This window comes from Kwoniella bestiolae, chromosome 3 (assembly GCF_000512585.2).
Source record: "Kwoniella bestiolae CBS 10118 chromosome 3, complete sequence".
In the NCBI taxonomy this organism is placed as follows: Eukaryota; Fungi; Basidiomycota; class Tremellomycetes; order Tremellales; family Cryptococcaceae; genus Kwoniella; species Kwoniella bestiolae.
Window position 1 is genome coordinate 1,835,738 of NC_089243.1, and position 18,178 is coordinate 1,853,915.

An 18,178-nucleotide genomic window follows, 5' to 3' on the forward strand; every position below is an offset into this window, starting at 1 on the left:
CGTAGGAAGTCAGTTGCAGTGTGATATAATCGATCACGTATATGTGGCATACTGGTATGATAGATGCATTTTTGGTGGTTTGAAAACATGTGGTCTAGTCTACGAGGTACAACAATATATGATAACCTATGAAAACGTATGAGTACTGAGACAGAAGAGCTTCGTCCCGCACGAAGGATTGTAGGTAGCCTGGGTTTACTGATCCCTCTCCCTCTTCAGTCCACCTCTATCTCCCGGTACAGCCTGGTTAGGACAGGTATTTGCGAAATGGCCGTACTGATTGCATCTCTATATGAGTGAGAACGATGAGTCAGTATCAGTTCCCCTCATGAACAAGATTCAAGAAACGAGTTAACTTGGAGAAAACGGGTAAATTGAGAAAAAATGAAAGTGATAGAACAGGACACGAAAGAAGACTCAACTCACAAAGCACAGCACCGTACTCAGATCCTTAACCCAACCAGTCTTCTTCTCATACCCAGCAGGAGCCCCCTGCGGTACCTCCCTATTCTCATTCGACCTCCCACCATGTCCGTGTCCGCCATGTCCATCATCGTTCCGCCTAGCATTACTCGACAAAAAACCTCCTGCCCTCCATCCAGAGAGGGAACCACCTTCGACCCATGCCGGGGCGGGCACGACGACAGCGTTGGGATCGTATTTGTATTCCCTCCATCGGCCGTATCCTGCTGGAAGTTGGGGTGGCGGGCCGGTGAATTGGGTGGGGTCGGGTGGGATGGGGTTTATATATTCTTCGGGCTGAGGGCGGTCCGATGGGGGACTAAGTAGGGTATGAGAGATTAGCATATGTTCAATTTAAGGGGTCAGAACGAATGCGTTCAATATAGGAAAGCATCAATAATTCATTACAGTATAGAGGATAGGTATACTCACTGGGCAAGCTTGCACCCCTCACCATCAGGACAAAACCCGCTCTGATAAGCCCCACAAAGTCTCCTCCTAATATGTTTCCTAGGACACTCCCCTCCCAAAAGACAAAACCCCCTATTATAATCCGGGCACTGTACTCTCCGGTCCCTAGGATGAAAGTACAGGCATTCCCCTCCCAGCTCGCATTTCCCCTGTTTCACAAACATCACGCACACAGGCATCGTACGGAGATTCCAGTCATGCGTGTACTCGCAATTATCGCCCATCTTGCAGAGGTTTCGGAGGTAATGTTTACATACTGTTAGTTTCTTTTCGCGTTCTCTGGGGTGGGGTGGGAGGGGTGGAGGTAAGGTGAAGTTCGCGGGGGAGGGGGTGGTATGGCGGTAAGGGCATTGTGAGGGGGGGAGAGGACATCCAAGGGGAGTAAGGGAGAGGGGACAGATTTGGGTGTCTACGTTGAATTCAATATCGGATTAGTATATGTCCGTGAAATGTGGTGATGGTAAGATGAGATGGAAGAAGGGAGAGTGGGAATGTACTTACCCGAATCAAGCTTATACCTCTTTTCAGCTTTCAGATACCCTTCAACATCCAAATTGACCTGGTGAAAATCCGGTCGGACGAAATCTGCTGCTCTGCCCAGATGGGGGTCGAGGGGTGTTGAAGAGCTCGCAGCGGCGGCCATTGTTGTGGGTCGTACGGAGATTCGTTTTCTATGTCGATCAGGACTTGGTCTTCAATCCTCAAAAAGACCTATTCGTTGGCTGAATGCATATAACAAGGGAGTGTGAAACGAGGGATAATTGAAGATGAGTTGCTGGTTTAACTCTTCGTTGTTGAAAGTCGAAGGTTTGAAGTCGAGATTGATTGTCCGGTTGAATTGCTGACTAAGCGGAATCAAATTCACCACCATACAGAGGATGGTATCGAGTCTATACCAGATGATTCTCTTCTCTCTCCCCACGTGCAACTTGCACCCTCCATGCATACAGAGAGCAGCGAGAGGGGTTGGATGGTGCATGCAGGCGCGAAATGGCAATGGACAATGCAGACGACTGATATAGTGACTGACTTTACAACGATACTTCGGTACAAGGCGCACTCTAACATGTTTGTCTCTCGGCGTTCCACACTACCAGCAAACCCATCCGATAATGATGGGTACGTTACATACAACAAAAGTTTCCAATTAACACAATATGGTCGTGCTACTCGAACACGTATATACAAAGCGTACAAATAGGATCTAACCATCAAGCGATTGATACACCGATACTTTGAACAAACCATACTACCCCTAAAACCTAGACTTGAAAGTCATCTCTACCGGACTATCGGTAATCTTCCTCTCCCGCTTACTACTCTTACTATCTGGAGATTCACCAAACCAATGATGGGTGCGATCCTCCTCTCCATGAATATGTTGATGGCCATTGGCCTCTTCCAGCCTATTCATATCTAGAAAAGGTACTTTCATCCCACCTTTATAAGGCGGTGAGACAGGGAACGCCCTAGTAGGAGACTTATCATCCAATCGTTCAGGCGATAAATTTGAGTTCTCCTTCCTCCGTTCATCGACAAGTTCGTCGCTTGACGATGCATCCATATTGGTGAAAGTATTGATCAAAGGTGACCTAGGTCTAGCTTTGTCTTTCATCAATGATCGGGGTGACAGTTCCCCCGGCCCTGTATTGCTTCGGACCAAGCTCGGTGCTCGAGGCTTGTTTCTGGTCTGATGTAGTTCTGTTGTAGGAGAAGGAGACTTGTTTTGGGACTGGGTAGGATGGGAACCAGCGATAGTAGTTGCTCGGCCTAGATTGGTAGTCGAAGGTGTACGAGGTGATTTGGGGTTGATGGGGAGTTGGCGTGGGAAGGTAAGTTTGGGTGTACCGAGTTGATGATAATTTCGAAGCGTGTCTGATATCTCGCCGAGCTATAAGAATCAAACTGAGTAAGCAATATAATCAATCAGAGGGAACCAGAGGTGCATAGGGTGAATTCGATATGTTCCACTTAAGGTCAAGTAAAATAAGGTACGAGCCAAGACGACTCACCCTCTGCATGATATCTTCGATGCCCTTCTGCCTCTCCTCAATCTTACTTTTCACCTCACCCTCCCCCTTGTTATCCTCTCTATCGACTTGCCAAATCCCATTCTCGCCCATTCCCAACCCCTCCAACCCTAGATGCATCTTTCCCAACTGTTCCTGCCCTTTCAATACTATCTCAAGATATCCTCTCAAATTCTTACTCATGCTTATACCATCTTTCGACAAGTTCGCATTGAATATCTCATAGATCGGTTGATTACTTTCCTGCGCGCTTTGGACGTTGCTCGCACTCTCTCCCGACGGGATTGCGGAGGGTAATAGGCCTTTGGTGTCGGATGGAGGGGACGTAGCTGAATGGGATGGATGGCCTGGAGCAGACGTCGCTCTAGTCATGGATGGTCGAGCCTCGAGGGTTGAGGGTGAAGATAGGGGTTGGATATGGTTGGATACGTATTTATCATGTACCGATATAGGAGGTAGCAGGTTTGGATCATCTGCCAGATTTGATGATTTGCTGTGTAATTCCCTTTGGGAGGGCAAGTCGACAGATGATTTGGGTAGAGAAGTATCATCTCCAGGTAAGAGGCTGAACGAGTCACTCGTAGTGTGTTCCTCATCCTTGTGGTTTCCATCTGAGCCGGATATCCCACTGGCATCTTGGACCTGTCTCGACGAACCAGACATCCCGAAATCCCTCGCTAGAAGAGGTGCTCTAGACCCACCACTGGTCAACATATCACCTCTATCGCGATGGGAATCACCATGTTCGCTTAGAGTCGGTAAGCTACTCTTGGAGTTTGAGGAATGCTGTGGCTGGAAGGGATAGATAGGGTTGGTGATGCTGAATGGTGAGCCTAGATTATCGCTCGCGAGTTGTCTATCAGCGGGTGGTGAAGTTGGTATCTTCGACGAAGGGGATGAATGAATGGGGGGATCGCTTTCGTAAATTGAGGATGAGTTTAGAGGTAGACTCGGACTTGCTGGGTTGTTTTGTGAGCTGTTGTTGTTTGATGATCTTCGTCTTGCGAGGGAATAGTAACCCAACATGATGTTTCTGTTGGTGAGCTGTTGATATTATCCTCTTCAAGGTACAAATACATCTATCCATACGTGAAGTGAGATTTGGGACCGATATCTGCTCGCTCATTGCTGATACCGTATACTCATGTTTATCCGGTGATTATCCGATGCCAGCGCAAGTAGTGCAAGTGATCGATCATTCCTCCACTTGCAATTGTCGAGTGCAATGGGTGTATTCTTGAGAATCATCCATTAATACATCCCCATGCATATACCATATTCTCAATTGAACATCCATCGCATCTCTACTTGCTCAGCGTCAGAATCTGACCATGCCAAGCAAGCATCATCATACCCTAGACCTCGATCAGGACTCAAGGTGACAAGGTGAGAAGAACACAATATACTATTGTGATGACTAAGCCAAATCTCCAATCTGGTGGAGGGGGTTCATTCTAAGCGATATAAAAATGCTCTAATCATACTGTACTAAATATAAACTGGAGCTGATTGATCGATTATACTGATCCATTTCGTTCTCCCATCCTACATCTTATCAGTGCTGCTCCTGCTTGGTGTGATACTAATGATGACTGATATACCATACGATCTATCAAAGAGGGATTCAGAAAAGACTTTATGTCCTCTTGCAGATCCGATCGGTACCTCCTCCGCCCCCTGTCCCAAGGAATATCAGATATGTCAATCTCTTCCACAACACCCCACCGCGCAGGCCGAGACCGATGGGCAGATAGAAGCAAATGATGTGAAAGTGGGGAACTCATTCTCGGAGCGTAAGAAATGGAGTTTATTAGCTTTATTCAGCTTTTCATTGATTGTTGATCGTAAGTTGTTTCTCAGTCATCCATCCATCCTTCCTCTCTTCGTCTTGAGGCACAAGGATCGATGATCGAGACTGACCAATATTTCACACAGAATGGGCTTATACCGCCTACTTCCTATTTACCCCAGCGGTATCAAACGAATACTCGATCCCCGCCGCCCAGCAATCATGGGTGATCAATTCCTACGTGATCAGCTTTGGATCCACCATCCTCCTTTTCGGCCGTATCTCTGACTTGTATCCTCCATCCACCGTGTTCACCTACGGTTTCCTAACTCTGGGTTTGCTCAACCTGATCATCTCCTTCTTGCCCGAGATGTACTCGTACTTTGTCTTCAGGGCGATATCCGGTATAGCAGCAGCAGCGTTGATCCCCTCGGCGTTCAAGTTGATCTCTGGAATCTTCCCTAAAGAACAGTTAGGTAAAGCTCTGACGATTTATTCGGCGGCTGCGCCCGTGGGAGGAGGGAGCGGAGCGATCATAGCTGGAGTGGTGGATTTGATACCCTACGGTACCGGTCAGATGTCTGCTTGGAGATGGTTCTCGAGGATATTGGCCGTGATGATTTTCATCCCTGCTGTGGGGTCTATATGGTGGATGCCCAAAGATATAGGCCGCGATCCGAGCAGGAGCGAGGAGAGTAGTAGACAGAAATTCATAAAATTGGATTTGGGCGGTTCCTTCATGTAAGTCACGTATCTGAGGTTGTGTATATCTTCCATGTCAAGTTCGTCGTATGTACAACGCTGAAGTCAGCTCAACCATGGTCCACCGCAGCATTCTCTCTGCTGTCCTTTTACTCATTCTATCCCTAACGATGGGAGGTGATCACGGATTCAACACCGCATACTTCATCGCACCATTCATCATCTCCCTATTCCTCTTCCCCACTTTCCTATGGTACGAATCGAGATTACCTGAAGGATACCCGTTGCTCCCTCCATCGATATTCAAACTCACCAACGTCGGTGTATTCTTGTTCCTGGGGTTGATCCTTTTCTCCTGGTGGTCCGCCAATCTATCACCACTATTCATCATCTACCTGACTTATAGGGGGGAGAGCGGTATCGCGGCGGGAGCAAGGCTGTTCCCACAAGCGGCAGCATCAATTGTCGTCACCCTCCTACTGGCCAGGTGGTCCTGGTTCACCCATCATCCAAGATACGCCATCACCACTGGATTGACGCTGGCCATAGCGGCGTATGCGGTTTTCTCTCAGTCCACTGATCAGGTGGGAACCGATTATTGGAAATTCATCTTCCCACCGGAGATCTTTGGTTCCGCTGGGGCGATGATGGTTTACAGTGCTACCAAGTCAGTCAATTTTACCATAATGACCTTATCAACCACCCCCTTTCGCTGTTTACTGATGCTATGATTCTCGCAGCGTCGGAGTCATGACGGCCGTCCCACCTTCCATAGCAGGTACCGCCGGTGGACTGCTCCAAGTTTCTTTCCAAGTCGGTTCAGCCCTGGCACTAGGCATCCAAGCGGGTTTATTTACCATTCATGATGGTTATTTGGCCAACTTCAAGAACGTACAGATATCATGGTACTTTGAGATGGGATGGTTGGGGTTGGGTCTGTTAGTGTTCTTGGTGGGTTATAGGAACGTCAAGAAGCTGTCGGAGAACGTTGAGGTGGGACATTAGGCTGCGTTTGGGTAGATCGGGTGTGTGTCAAATAGTAGTCGGTGAAGGGAAGTCATTGGTGAGGATGGACAGGATTGCCTAGATACGTACGATCATAGATTGTGGAGGATTCGGCATAGACTGGATAACTAGATATCATATGTATATAGGTCGATTATATGAACAGCCCAAAATCGATCTCAGTGTTTCATCACTTGATACACTACCTACATCATAACATGAAATCATCATACATGCAATACGTACAATTGGACTTGTGACATTACAATCTAACTACGGACGAACATGGGTATGGAATCTACGTACAAACGAAAATCGAATGAATTGATAGGAAAATCAGGAAGGTGGAACAATCTGAGGTTGGATTGATGATAGTCAAATATACTGATATATAAAATAAGGCAAAGTGGGTTTCGACCTATAGACAGAATAAGACGATATGACATATGATTACTGAGAAGAGTGTCGATTGTAATCTGTTAGAATATCTGTGATACTGTATCAGCATTTGCTGATGCCCACTTCAGCAGATTTACCGGTCTAACTCACAGTAGGATCATAATCCTTCAGCGGATCTCATCATCAGATCCCAAAGCTCATTTTGAAGTCTGTTCTTCTCATCCTGGACTTTACTGTTCTCAACGCGGAAAGTGTCTACTGGCGCCTTCAACTTCATGATTGACTTTTCTAATGCCGCTACTCGGATTTGATGGGTGGTACCATCATCGAGCGAGCCGTGTGGGGTAGGGGTGTCCGAAGGTGTAGCGAGGTGAGCCTATGTGTGGGTAATATGTCGTAAGCGAGATGTACTGTCTGACTGGTGATTGTACCCACGACAATGTGCATTCCGGATTCTTCTTCTTCTTTGCCAAGTCCGTCTTGTTCAGCTGCGTCTCCTCCGCTGTGCAGCGTCAATCCTGAAACATCACCAACTTCTTGAGGGCGATGGCCTGAGTTATCGATTATGAAACCGGAAGCAAGACCGGTGTAGGGAGGAGAAGTAGGTTGTACAGAGTACGAGGAAGTGACGGAGTGTGATTTGGGTGTGACCCAGATACCGAATGTATCGTCCTCTCGAGTGGAATGGCTTGAACTTGATTGCGGAGCAAGGGGTTGATCGAGGTAAAATAACTGTTTCTTCAAATTCAAATTCTCGTCTTTTACTTTGTTTAATTGAATTTCCACATCGGCAAGCCTTGATCGGAGTTGATCAGCTTGCTTCTCAAGTCGTTGATTGGCGTTTTTCACTTGGTGATACTTTCCCTCGAGCTCCGCAAATCTATTTCCATCCGGTGAAGCGATCTTCCTCTTCTTGCTTGGTGAAGAACTGGAAGGTTTCGATAAGATTTGTACTTGACGTTGAAGGCATCTAATCTCTTCATCCATCCTCTTTCGATCCTTCAAAGCAGCTTGGATATCTCTAGAGTACTCGTTCCTGTCCTTGACTCTATCTTCCTTGAGGGATTTGATCTGACCCTCTTTGTACCCATTCAGTCTCTGATATCTTTCGAGGTCTTCTTGACATCTCGTCAGCTGGTCCGAAAGGGTTGTGTTGACTTCATGTAATGCTTGAGTGTCTTGTTGGGCAGCCTCGATGTGCAAGTGGGTGTTCTGGAGTGCTAAGAAGCATTCTTCCCAGTGTGAGAGGAATTGGATTGCCAGTGGTTGAGCGGGTGGGTTCAAGCGGGTCATGAGTTGTCTGGCGATTGAGATTGCTTGGAGCTGTTGAAGGATGAATGGGTCTGAGGGTGGAGCGTCGCTGGTCTGGATCGGTTGATTGAGGGTAGTTTCGTGTGATGTGTACGGTGCGGTTGAAAGTTCATCTTCGACAGCTTGAAGATGATTCTGAGGAGAAAAGGAGGACATGTTGTAGGTGAGTAGAGCTTTTACAGAGAATGATGAGCTTTTTGATCTGTCGATGAAGAGTCAGTAGTCGTACGGAAGCGTAGAGTGCTCACCCCTTTTGAGTCTCTTGTGAGAAGGGATCAACTTGGGATGACTTGAAAAGGAAACCGATGCAAAAGGAAATGCAGATGCAGATGCAAATACAAATACAAATACAAAGGTAGATGTAGATGTAATGGAATGAAACAGGAAGATACTTTACTGTATAGCTTATACATGTGTTGAAGATGATGATGTTGGTTGAGTCAACCGTTGATCACGCAAAGACCGGCGGTATCATATCTACTCAAAGATGAGTGACGCACGGATCATTTGTGATAACTTGTATATATGCTATAAGTATCTCCATTGTGAACCAATGACGAATGCAAGTCTCCTTTGATAATTGATACAACGCAAGGGTGAGGATGAAGGTCCGATCAGACCCAAGTTTGAAACGAATGCCGTCTCGACTCGACTCGATATATCTTGAATTCATCTACTAATATATATATATATATGTATGTTTACTTTTACTTCTTTTTTAAAACATACTATTCACCATCCAACATGAATCACATAGACATCAACGACTTCCTCACAGGCCGAACTGTCACTCAACCTTCAGGTGAGTTGATTGTGCTGGATCCTCGCGGGATCAAAAGTGGCAACATACAGTGCTCTAAGCTGATTCCTGTGCCCTCAACCCTAGCCTCTTCTCATACCACATCTTGCCCAGCAGAATACATGGACAAAGTGCAATGCATTCTTCATCGATCAGCTACATTCCTGGACAAAATTTCAAATTCATATACCACCAACCAAGCGACAGCAACAGCCGCCACCGGCCTCACTGATATCCCCAAAATCATCTCGGTGATCACGTCAGCTCTGGACGAAGCTCGGAAAATCGAACGCATCCTTTCCGATCAGAGTATATATGGTTCACAAGTTATCTATATGCCTGAGAACTCGCATCTGAGAAATAGTATCAGTACGACCCTTTCAAATACGCAGGTATGACTTATCCATATACATGCAAATTATTCAACTTGTCGCGTGTGTGGGATCTGTCTTTCGCGGTGCGCTGGTCCATTCTTGTGTAATAGACTCATCTCTCCCCATCACAGATCTCTAACCAGGACAAGTTACTATACTCTACGTCATAGTATCATTCTCCTTTATTCGACTTCCTTCCTTCTTAAACGTCAACTTGAAGGCCTCAACCCTATACGACTAGCCAGTTGAGACAATTTTTCCTTTCCAATGCCGTCTAAAATTCGGTGACGACACAACGTGTATCATCACTCGCTATACACCGGTATCTCCTTTCGCATGTTCAAGATGATTGGTCACGCAGAAGCATCCTTTATACATTTCGATTTTTGACTCGAAATGCAATTGTGCTCCGTTCGTATCGCTAGTTAGCATAGGGTGGTATACGAATCATATATAATACTCATACCAAACGCACTCAGCTTGATCCACCGTCTGCCGCCCAACGTTCAATCATATTTCAGACTCCCGCCTAGAACGACTCTCATCCTGCAATCTCACCAAGTCCAATAAGTATGCACCAGCGATCACTGCCTGTCCATCACTCACACAGTGTGGTGAGTGTCGGTGCACCCAAAATAACACCCGGTAAAGTCCAGTATTAACTTTCACATTTTGCATTGTACCACCCAAGCTGACGAGATATCTTTGGTCCCTTCAACTTCTACTGTAGAAACTCTCATCGGCGAGGTCTCCAACATCCTAGACCAGATTGCCGATACCCTCGATGCAGTCTCAGAACAATGTGCTACAACCTCTTTGAACAGGTCGAAATCCGATGAATTGCGTTTGATCGGTTTTGACAAGCTCAATTCCAACTTGCACAACATCCTCGACGTCGCAGATGAGATCAATACTTCTCAACACGACGCCTCTTCCCCTTCTTCAGAGTGGCTTGGGGATTGCAATGAGAAGTTGAAGGAGTACAAGGGCTTGAACGTGCAATACCTCTTTCACGAAGGTTATAGGACCCTTCCTTGGAGGCATCGGAACTCTGCTGCGGAGTCCATAGCATTGGAGATGGACGTGTATCATAGAATGATTAGCCGGAAGAAGGAGAAACACGAGAGGAGAGAAAGAGATGCATCAAGACAATCATCTTTCTGGCCTTGGTCTACAGCAACCAAGACCCCAGCTCATTCGAATCTCAACCTTGATCCTCCTACTATTGACTCCGAACGCGTCCATCCAGAGAAAGGTGAGATTTCAGTCGATGGTTATCTGCGTCCGATCTCAATCACGTTACATCAGGGTTCCGGATTACTTTCAACATCGGTGTCAGGGGATAAATCGAGCGGGAAGGTTACTACTAACAAGTTACGAATTTTGTCCAACGCTCTGGAAGGCAGGGCTTTCAAGATGCACAACTTCCTCTGCAGTCACGATATTGTGAGAAGTGATGAGCCAACTCAAGTGGTGAGAGAAGTTCCCACTCTGGATCCTGAGGTATTGGCAGATCTACGGACATTGCAAGATTGGGAAAACCGAAGTGCGCGACATGAGAGGGTCAATTGGTGGGATTGGAACGATCATGTGTACAGCCGGGTTGACATTTAGATTTCACGTGCCGCTGAAGAGGTTCTGTTCGATGTATGAGGCTTAGTAATTATCCGTAATAAGGATGGTTGTGTCATGCATGTCGAGTTACTTCATGCCTCGTAGAGATGGCGCGAACATACGAGTTCTAGGATATCCAGGTCTAGTTATCACCCTCTTCGTCGCTCTCCCCTAAAGCAAATTGATCCTTCTCATCCACTTTGTGCCTCCTACCTTCTACACTTATACTATTCCTCGCCGAACCTCTATGACTCCGTACCTCCTTCACGTCAAGAGATGCTGCCAAGCGAGATAGGAGATCACCTTGGCGGTCGATAGTTTTGCGCAGACTGTCTATCTGTTCGAGGAGTACCTGCAAATGAGTGTTATTAGTATTCCCTCTTGCAAAATTTGTTAGAACAACTTGGGTGCCATATGACATTGAGTCAAGCGGGAGATAGTGCTACGGTCGACCCAGCTTCATGTAACTCACAATCTGATTCTTAGCCAATTTCACATTCGTCAGATCCCCTCTCATCTTCTCCGACATGGCCGTCACGGGTGTTCCGTCGGGTCCACCGTCCCACATCCTCGGCAGGCTGTTCAACGCTCTGACTGAAGAAGCCGAAGACGAAGGTATCATATTGCTTGAGGGAGGTAATGGAGATATGGCTCGATTCCTGGCTATGGGTGCGGTGGTGGGGATTGGAGGTGCAGGTGTGAAAGTATTGGAGAATGTATGTAACAGTGGTGCGGAGGTGTTATCGGTTGGGAGGAACGTAGGTGGGGGTGGGGCTTCGAGAGATTCGCGGGGTGAAGTCATGTTTGATGGCTGTACAACCAGAATGGTATCAGCTATAAATATAATTTGAGTTTTACGATTGGAGGGGGTGTTGAGAATGAAACACCAACACTCACCGGCTTAGGCACCTGCCGAGTCATAGCGTCAAAAACGATCGCAAAGTTTCGACCCAGCACGAAACTCGGTAAAGCAATCAACAGTAATCCAAACATCAGCAATGGAACCGTTATCAATTTCCCCAAGAACGATTTCGGTGTGATCTCCCCGTATCCCACTGTTGACATGGTGACCAAAGAGAACCAAGCTGTTTTGGGTATTGAATCGAATTGACTTGGATCACCATCCGAGTCGATAAATGCTCCTAGTTGATTATCCCATGTTCCCCTTTCTGCAAAATACAGTAATGTCGATGATAATACCAGGACCAAGAGGATGAAGAAGGATAAAGCCAACAAAGCGTCTTTCGATCGTCGGACAGCCACGTACATGACTTCGATGGTTAATAGCATTTGATTCTGGTATTTGAACGCTCGAAATACTCTGAGCAATCGGAATGTTCTTAGGATTGAGAATCGGAAGAGGATGGTGGTATCTTCGTTTTGGGCTACTTCGATGTAATATGGGAGAATTGCGATTAAGTCGAGTAAGGCGAAGAACGAGGTAACCCAGTTGTAGTACATTGACCAACTATCTGAATGGGCCAGTGATCGGGCGAGATACTCTATAGTGAAGAGGATCACGATGAATGTATCCAGGCCGAAGAGGGCTCGGGTGGACGTGCGATCGGTATGGAAGGCTGGCATCGTCGATAGAGTCGTCAGGATCGCACTGTATAGAAAGGCCGATACAAGTCAGTCACAGCTGTTCAATTGAAGCGAACGTCGCAACGTATAGCTGCCTGACTCACCTGAATATTATGGTCCCAGTAATAGCAATGTGAATGAAGAAAGCCTCTCTCCCACTATTCGGTTCCTCCAATAACAAGTACAATTTCCTTTTCCATCTCGTCCTCATCCCTTGGGCTATTGCAAAATGATCTTCACCTTCATCGTTGAACCCCAGCATATGCCCAAAATCAGGTAAGTTGACCTCTTCCGAGTCATTCGCTCGTTCTTCCTCATTTAGAAAGGCATCTCGGTGGAGTCGCCGAGGTGTCAGTGCATCTTCAGGTGAATCGGGGTACGAATGCGTTCTTGTATGCCTCTTTCTGGGTGTAGGTAGACCTGCAGTGGGAGCTGAAAATAGGAGATTGGCTGTTGATGTCGTAGGATGGAGGGTTAGTGCACGTGCTTTTGGAGGTGCGTGGGATTGACGTGGTTTCGATGGTCCCGCTTCGATATCGGTGAGCGATGGGAGTTCGAACTCTTCTGCTGGTAGTGCGCTCGAGCTGGACCCGGGGGGGTAAGAGGACATTTCGTCTGAAGGGTAAGAGATTATGCTATATGATCGGTAGGCCTCTCATGAGTCGATAAAAGTGGTGAGATGTGTCTGAGACTATCGAGGCTGCTGATGTTTTTGACAAAGGAAATCAAACTTCAATGATCTTTCAACTTTCATCTTTCACCTTCGCGTTGACGACGACAAACACGTCGGATAGCTCGGCTAATATGGAGGTGAACAGGTAATTACGTAAGAAGCGGTACATAAAAGGTAGGAATGAATAATTTCCGTCGCTCGACCAACACCCTCTTTGTCCCTCCATCACTTTGACTTTTTCGTTCGGTGTCTGTCTCAAGATATATCTCTTTATTGTCCCGCTCATAGAAGTATTTTCTTTTCCCAAAACTAACCCTCGAAGGACGTAGGGTGTATATACAGTCATTTGACGAACACTACTTACGATCACTTACTAGAAAAACACCGCAATGCCGCCAAAGAAGGGAGCCAAGAAAGGTGGCAAGAAGAACCAGGACGATGATGAGTTCTGGTATGTCGAATGTTCCTTTTCGAAAGGAAAGGGGAGATGCTCATCTGCTTGTAATCGTTCGTGCAGGGAGAAGAAGGAAGCTGCGTTGGCCGAGTCAACTCCAGCATCAGAGGAGATACCTCAACCTGCTAAATCAGGTAAAAACAAGAAGACAGGTGGAGTGTTTGATTTGCTGGATGAGGGTGAGAATATGGATGATGAGGATGAAGGTGGCGATTTGATGGTAAGTTATCGATCCAGTTATCAAGCCTTTCATAATCTGACATTCAATTTACGTTTCATCACCCGATTTCAGGCTATGATAGCTGCCAATGCCGCGAAGAAGAAGGACAAGAAGAAGAATAAGAAGAAATACGACTTTGACGAGGACGAAGACCAACAAGATCAAGATCAACCACCTGCTGAGGTAGATACCAAACCTAACTTGGATGATGAATGGCCAGAGGACGATGTGAAACCCAAGAAAGGAAAGAAAGATAAGAAGAACAAGAAGAAGGCTGCTCCCGTAGATGAAGATGAGGAGATGGAAGAACCCCCTGCTGCCGAACCTACAACAGCGGTGAATATAGATGATGAGTGGCCTGAGGAGGATGTGAAACCTAAGAAAGGCAAGAAGGGGAAGAAGGGGAAGAAAGCTGTAGAGGAGGAAGAGGAGGATTTGGATGCTATATTGGAGAAGGCTGCTGCTGAGCGAAGAGCTGCTGAGGAAGCTGCCAAGGCGGCTGAGCCTACGCCTACGCCTGCTCCCGCTGTTGAAGCTGAACCGGCTGCTGAGGATGATGACGAAGCTGGAGATGACGGACCAAAAGTGAGCTGGCATTCGGGTCCATACTAGACAGCAGCTTACTTTGAGTATAGATTTTGACGAAAGCTCAGAAAGAAAAGCTAAAGAAGGAGAAAGAGAAGGTACGTGTGTATCTTACGAATTAGTGTAAGCAATACATGTGCTAATTAGACTTTCGCTTTCATCAGGCAAAGAAGAAAGCCCAAGCTGCAGCCAAGAAAGCCACTGCTCCTACTCCTGCTACCGAAGAACCAACACCTTCCACCCCCGAACCCGCCGCCGAAGCTGAAGAGGACGAAGGGGATGAAGAAGCAGCCGGTGGCGATAAGAAAAAGAAGAAGAAGAAGAAGCCCGCTGCTAAAGCCGCTGAACCCGCTCCAGCAGCAGCAAAGGGAAAGAAAGTACCAGCTCATATCGCTGCTATGCAAGCTGCCATGGAGGAGAAGAAGAGAATGGAGGAAGAAGCTAGAAAAGTGGAGGAAGAGAGGTTAAGGAAGATAGAAGAGGAGGAAGCGAGATTAGCCGAAGAAGAGGCTAAGATTGCTGGAGCCAAGGCGGCAAAGAAAGCTAAAGAGAAGGAGAAGCAGGCTCGTGCTAAAGCTGAAGGAAGGGCTCTTACCCCTGCTCAGAAGAGAGAAAAAGCCGCAGCAGAAGCTAGGAAACAAGCTATGTTGGCTAGTGGTATGGTAGTAGCTGGTTTGCAGGACGGTGGAGCTGCTCCTGAAGCTAAGAAGAAGGTCGTATATGGTAACAGGAAGAAACAGCAGAAACCTACCGCTAAGGAAACTGCTACTCCACCTCCTGAACCTGCTTCCCCCGCTCCCGCTCCTGTAGAGAAGAAACCCGAACCTACACCTGCACCTGCTAAGGAAGAAAGTGAAGATGATTGGGATAAATCGGAGGATGAGGTTGAGAAGGTCGTGGCTGGTGTTGATAAACTCAAGGTAGAAGAGTCAGAGGATGATTGGGACAAATCATCGGATGATGAAGCTGCTCCTGCTCCTGCATCAGCTGCCGCACCTAAAGCAGCTGCACCTACTCCATCTAAAACCACTCCAGCTTCCGCTCCTACTCCTGCTGCTCCCGCTACCAACGACAAACCTGCTCCTAAAGCCAATGGAAAAGCTCCTGCTCCTGCCGAAGAAGAAGAGGAGTCCTCAGAGGAAGAGTCATCGGAAGAAGAGACTGACTCGGATGATGATTCTGAGGAAGAGTCCGATTCGGAGGATGAGGCTGCTGTTAGAAAGGCTGCTGCTCTTGAGAAGATTGAAAAAAGAAAGCAAGCTGCTCAAGCTGCTGGTAACAAGGAAGACCTCCGATCTCCTATCTGTTGTATTTTGGGTCATGTCGATCACGGTAAGACCAAGTTGCTGGATCAGGTGAGTCTAAAGTCTTCCTGATATTTGTATTTACTCAAGCTGACTTGAGCTTCTTTTGTAGATCCGTCAAACTTCCGTCGCTGAGGGAGAAGCGGGAGGTATCACCCAACAGATCGGTGCTACTTTCTTCCCTAAATCTGCCATTGTGGAGAAGACAGCTGTGGTCAACCCTGTAAGTTGAGGGGTATGTTACAATCCAACGAGTAACTGACAATGCGCTTCTAGGAAAACGCAACCGATGTCAAGATTCCCGGTTTACTCATCATCGACACACCAGGACACGAGTCCTTCTCCAACTTGCGAACTCGAGGTTCGTCCTTATGTAACATCGCTATCTTGGTAGTAGACATCACTCAAGGTCTTGAACCTCAAACCATCGAATCCATCAACTTGCTCAAAAAGGGTCGAACACCTTTCATCGTAGCTTTGAACAAGATTGACAGGATGTACGGCTGGGAGCCCAAGAAGAACGCGGGATTCAGGGAAACATTGAACTCTCAAAAAGCCTTTGTAAAATCAGAGTTCGAAGATCGAGTTAAAGCTGCCAAACTTGCTTTCGCGGAACAAGGATTCAACGCTGAGCTGTTCGATGAGAATAAGAACCTGGGTAGAAACATCTCCTTGGTACCTACTTCTGCTATCACTGGTGAAGGTATACCCGATATGCTCTTGTTATTGGTCAAGCTTACTCAAGAGAGGATGAACGCCAATTTGATGTACATCTCGGAATTGGAGTGTACCATCTTAGAAGTCAAGATCATCGAAGGATTGGGTACCACTATCGATGTGATCTTGTCGAACGGTGTGATGAGGGAAGGAGATAAAATTGTGTTGTGCGGTTCCGACGGACCCATCGTAACCAACGTTAGGGCATTGTTGACACCTCAGCCATTGCGAGAACTGAGGATCAAGGTTAGTTGATTTTCCTTACCGTAGGAATGTAAGCTAATATTGGACTTGACGATAGTCCGCCTACGTGCACAATAAAGAAGTCCGAGCGGCGTTGGGAGTGAAAATCTCTGCGCCGGGGCTTGAAAAGGCTATTGCAGGGGCTAAGCTCTACGTAGCGCACGACGATGACGAAGTAGAAGCATACAAGGATATGGCGATGGACGATCTTTCCTCTCTAGCCAAATTCGTCACCAAGACAGGAAAGGGAGTTTGGGTCCAGGCTTCTACACTGGGTTCTCTCGAGGCGCTCTTGACCTTCTTGCAGCAGATGAAAATCCCCGTGTTTAACTTTGGTATTGGACCGGTGTATAAGAGTACGATTGTGAAGGCTGGGATTATGCTGGATAGAGCACCGGAGTATGCGGTGATAATGGCGTTCGATGTGACTATTGAGAAGGAGGCGGAGGAGCTGGCGAAGAAGGCGGGGATGAAGATTTTCTCTTGTGCGTATGGTTCTCTTGTTTCACTTAACCGAAATATTGAGCAATGTACATCGTTACTAGTTGATTGAGCTAAAATCTTACGTTACCTTTAGCCATGGTTATCTACCACCTCTTCGATGCCTTCCAGAAATACATGGCCGAAGTGCAAGAATCTCGACGAAAGGAGGCTGCACCCAATGCTGTTTGGCCGGTACGAATGAAGATTCTCAAGGCTTTCGCTCATAGAGATCCTATTATTCTGGGATGCGATATCATTGAGGGATCCATGAGGGTTGGTACGCCCGTCGGTGTGGTTAAGGTTGATAAAGCCACTGGAAAGAGGGAGATCATAACGCTGGGTAAGATGTGAGTGGACTTTGGCTTGACTAACAGACTGTTCTTGAACCGTTTACTTGAGCATTTATCATGGACATTTGATCATGATTTTCTCGTCAGTCGGACCAACGCTGACACGCTGCCCATATATAGCACATCCCTCGAAATCAACCATAAACCATTCACGATAGTCAAGAAATCCCAAGTCGGAGCGGGTGTAGCAGTCAAGATTGAACGAGCACCGTATCAGACCGCTAGGATGTTCAACAGACAGTCAGTTGCCTTCCACTTGCCCAGGACATGCAGACTAATTGACCTTTGTTCTGCCATAGCTTCGACGAGAAAGATGAAGTGGTATCGCTCATTACAAGGCAAAGTATCGATACGCTGAGTGAGTCTTAGTTTCATGGTGTTCTTCTTATGCTCGTCGACCGTGCTTATGTGTTATACCCACTCTCGCAGAGACGACATTCCGAGATCAAGTGGAAATGGCTGATTGGGCAATAATCAAGAAGATGAAGACGGAGCAGGGAGTGGCGTAAATTCGAATAAACAGAAAGAGTCAGATTTGACTGACTCCTCCCTCTTTGTTCTCACATTTGCATTTTTGTACTGATTCTCTCTGAGCATGTCCCATCTGGT

General features: G+C 46.9%; 7 protein-coding genes across 7 annotated transcripts; 3 read left to right on the forward strand and 4 right to left on the reverse strand.

Annotated features, from left to right (window-relative positions):
- Positions 1-195: 195 nt before the first annotated feature.
- I302_105376 (mRNA 3'-end-processing protein YTH1) lies at positions 196-1,576 on the reverse strand (the record flags this gene model as incomplete). Its single annotated transcript, XM_019195236.1, has 4 exons — positions 196-288; positions 427-781; positions 895-1,342; positions 1,435-1,576. The coding sequence occupies 4 exons, from the start codon at positions 1,574-1,576 to the stop codon at positions 196-198; spliced, it is 1,038 nt and encodes a 345-aa protein (XP_019042949.1).
- Positions 1,577-2,188: 612 nt separating this feature from the next.
- Positions 2,189-3,989, reverse strand: I302_105377 (uncharacterized protein; the record flags this gene model as incomplete). Its single annotated transcript, XM_019195237.1, has 2 exons — positions 2,189-2,824; positions 2,946-3,989. The coding sequence occupies 2 exons, from the start codon at positions 3,987-3,989 to the stop codon at positions 2,189-2,191; spliced, it is 1,680 nt and encodes a 559-aa protein (XP_019042950.1).
- A 562-nt stretch (positions 3,990-4,551) lies between these two features.
- I302_105378 (uncharacterized protein) lies at positions 4,552-6,459 on the forward strand (the record flags this gene model as incomplete). The annotated part of the gene is made up of 4 exons (XM_019195238.1): positions 4,552-4,807; positions 4,899-5,493; positions 5,585-6,121; positions 6,195-6,459. The coding sequence occupies 4 exons, from the start codon at positions 4,552-4,554 to the stop codon at positions 6,457-6,459; spliced, it is 1,653 nt and encodes a 550-aa protein (XP_019042951.1).
- Positions 6,460-7,015: 556 nt separating this feature from the next.
- On the reverse strand, positions 7,016-8,325 carry I302_105379 (uncharacterized protein; the record flags this gene model as incomplete). Its single annotated transcript, XM_019195239.1, has 2 exons — positions 7,016-7,234; positions 7,294-8,325. The coding sequence occupies 2 exons, from the start codon at positions 8,323-8,325 to the stop codon at positions 7,016-7,018; spliced, it is 1,251 nt and encodes a 416-aa protein (XP_019042952.1).
- Positions 8,326-8,913: 588 nt separating this feature from the next.
- I302_105380 (uncharacterized protein) lies at positions 8,914-10,956 on the forward strand (the record flags this gene model as incomplete). The annotated part of the gene is made up of 2 exons (XM_019195240.1): positions 8,914-8,971; positions 10,073-10,956. The coding sequence occupies 2 exons, from the start codon at positions 8,914-8,916 to the stop codon at positions 10,954-10,956; spliced, it is 942 nt and encodes a 313-aa protein (XP_019042953.1).
- Positions 10,957-11,098: 142 nt separating this feature from the next.
- On the reverse strand, positions 11,099-13,150 carry I302_105381 (uncharacterized protein; the record flags this gene model as incomplete). The annotated part of the gene is made up of 4 exons (XM_019195241.1): positions 11,099-11,308; positions 11,429-11,767; positions 11,854-12,565; positions 12,645-13,150. The coding sequence occupies 4 exons, from the start codon at positions 13,148-13,150 to the stop codon at positions 11,099-11,101; spliced, it is 1,767 nt and encodes a 588-aa protein (XP_019042954.1).
- Positions 13,151-13,602: 452 nt separating this feature from the next.
- On the forward strand, positions 13,603-18,078 carry I302_105382 (uncharacterized protein; the record flags this gene model as incomplete). Its single annotated transcript, XM_019195242.1, has 12 exons — positions 13,603-13,664; positions 13,731-13,887; positions 13,960-14,472; positions 14,523-14,570; positions 14,637-15,827; positions 15,889-15,999; positions 16,053-16,739; positions 16,795-17,221; positions 17,314-17,566; positions 17,690-17,809; positions 17,869-17,927; positions 17,999-18,078. The coding sequence occupies 12 exons, from the start codon at positions 13,603-13,605 to the stop codon at positions 18,076-18,078; spliced, it is 3,708 nt and encodes a 1,235-aa protein (XP_019042955.1).
- Positions 18,079-18,178: the final 100 nt, after the last annotated feature.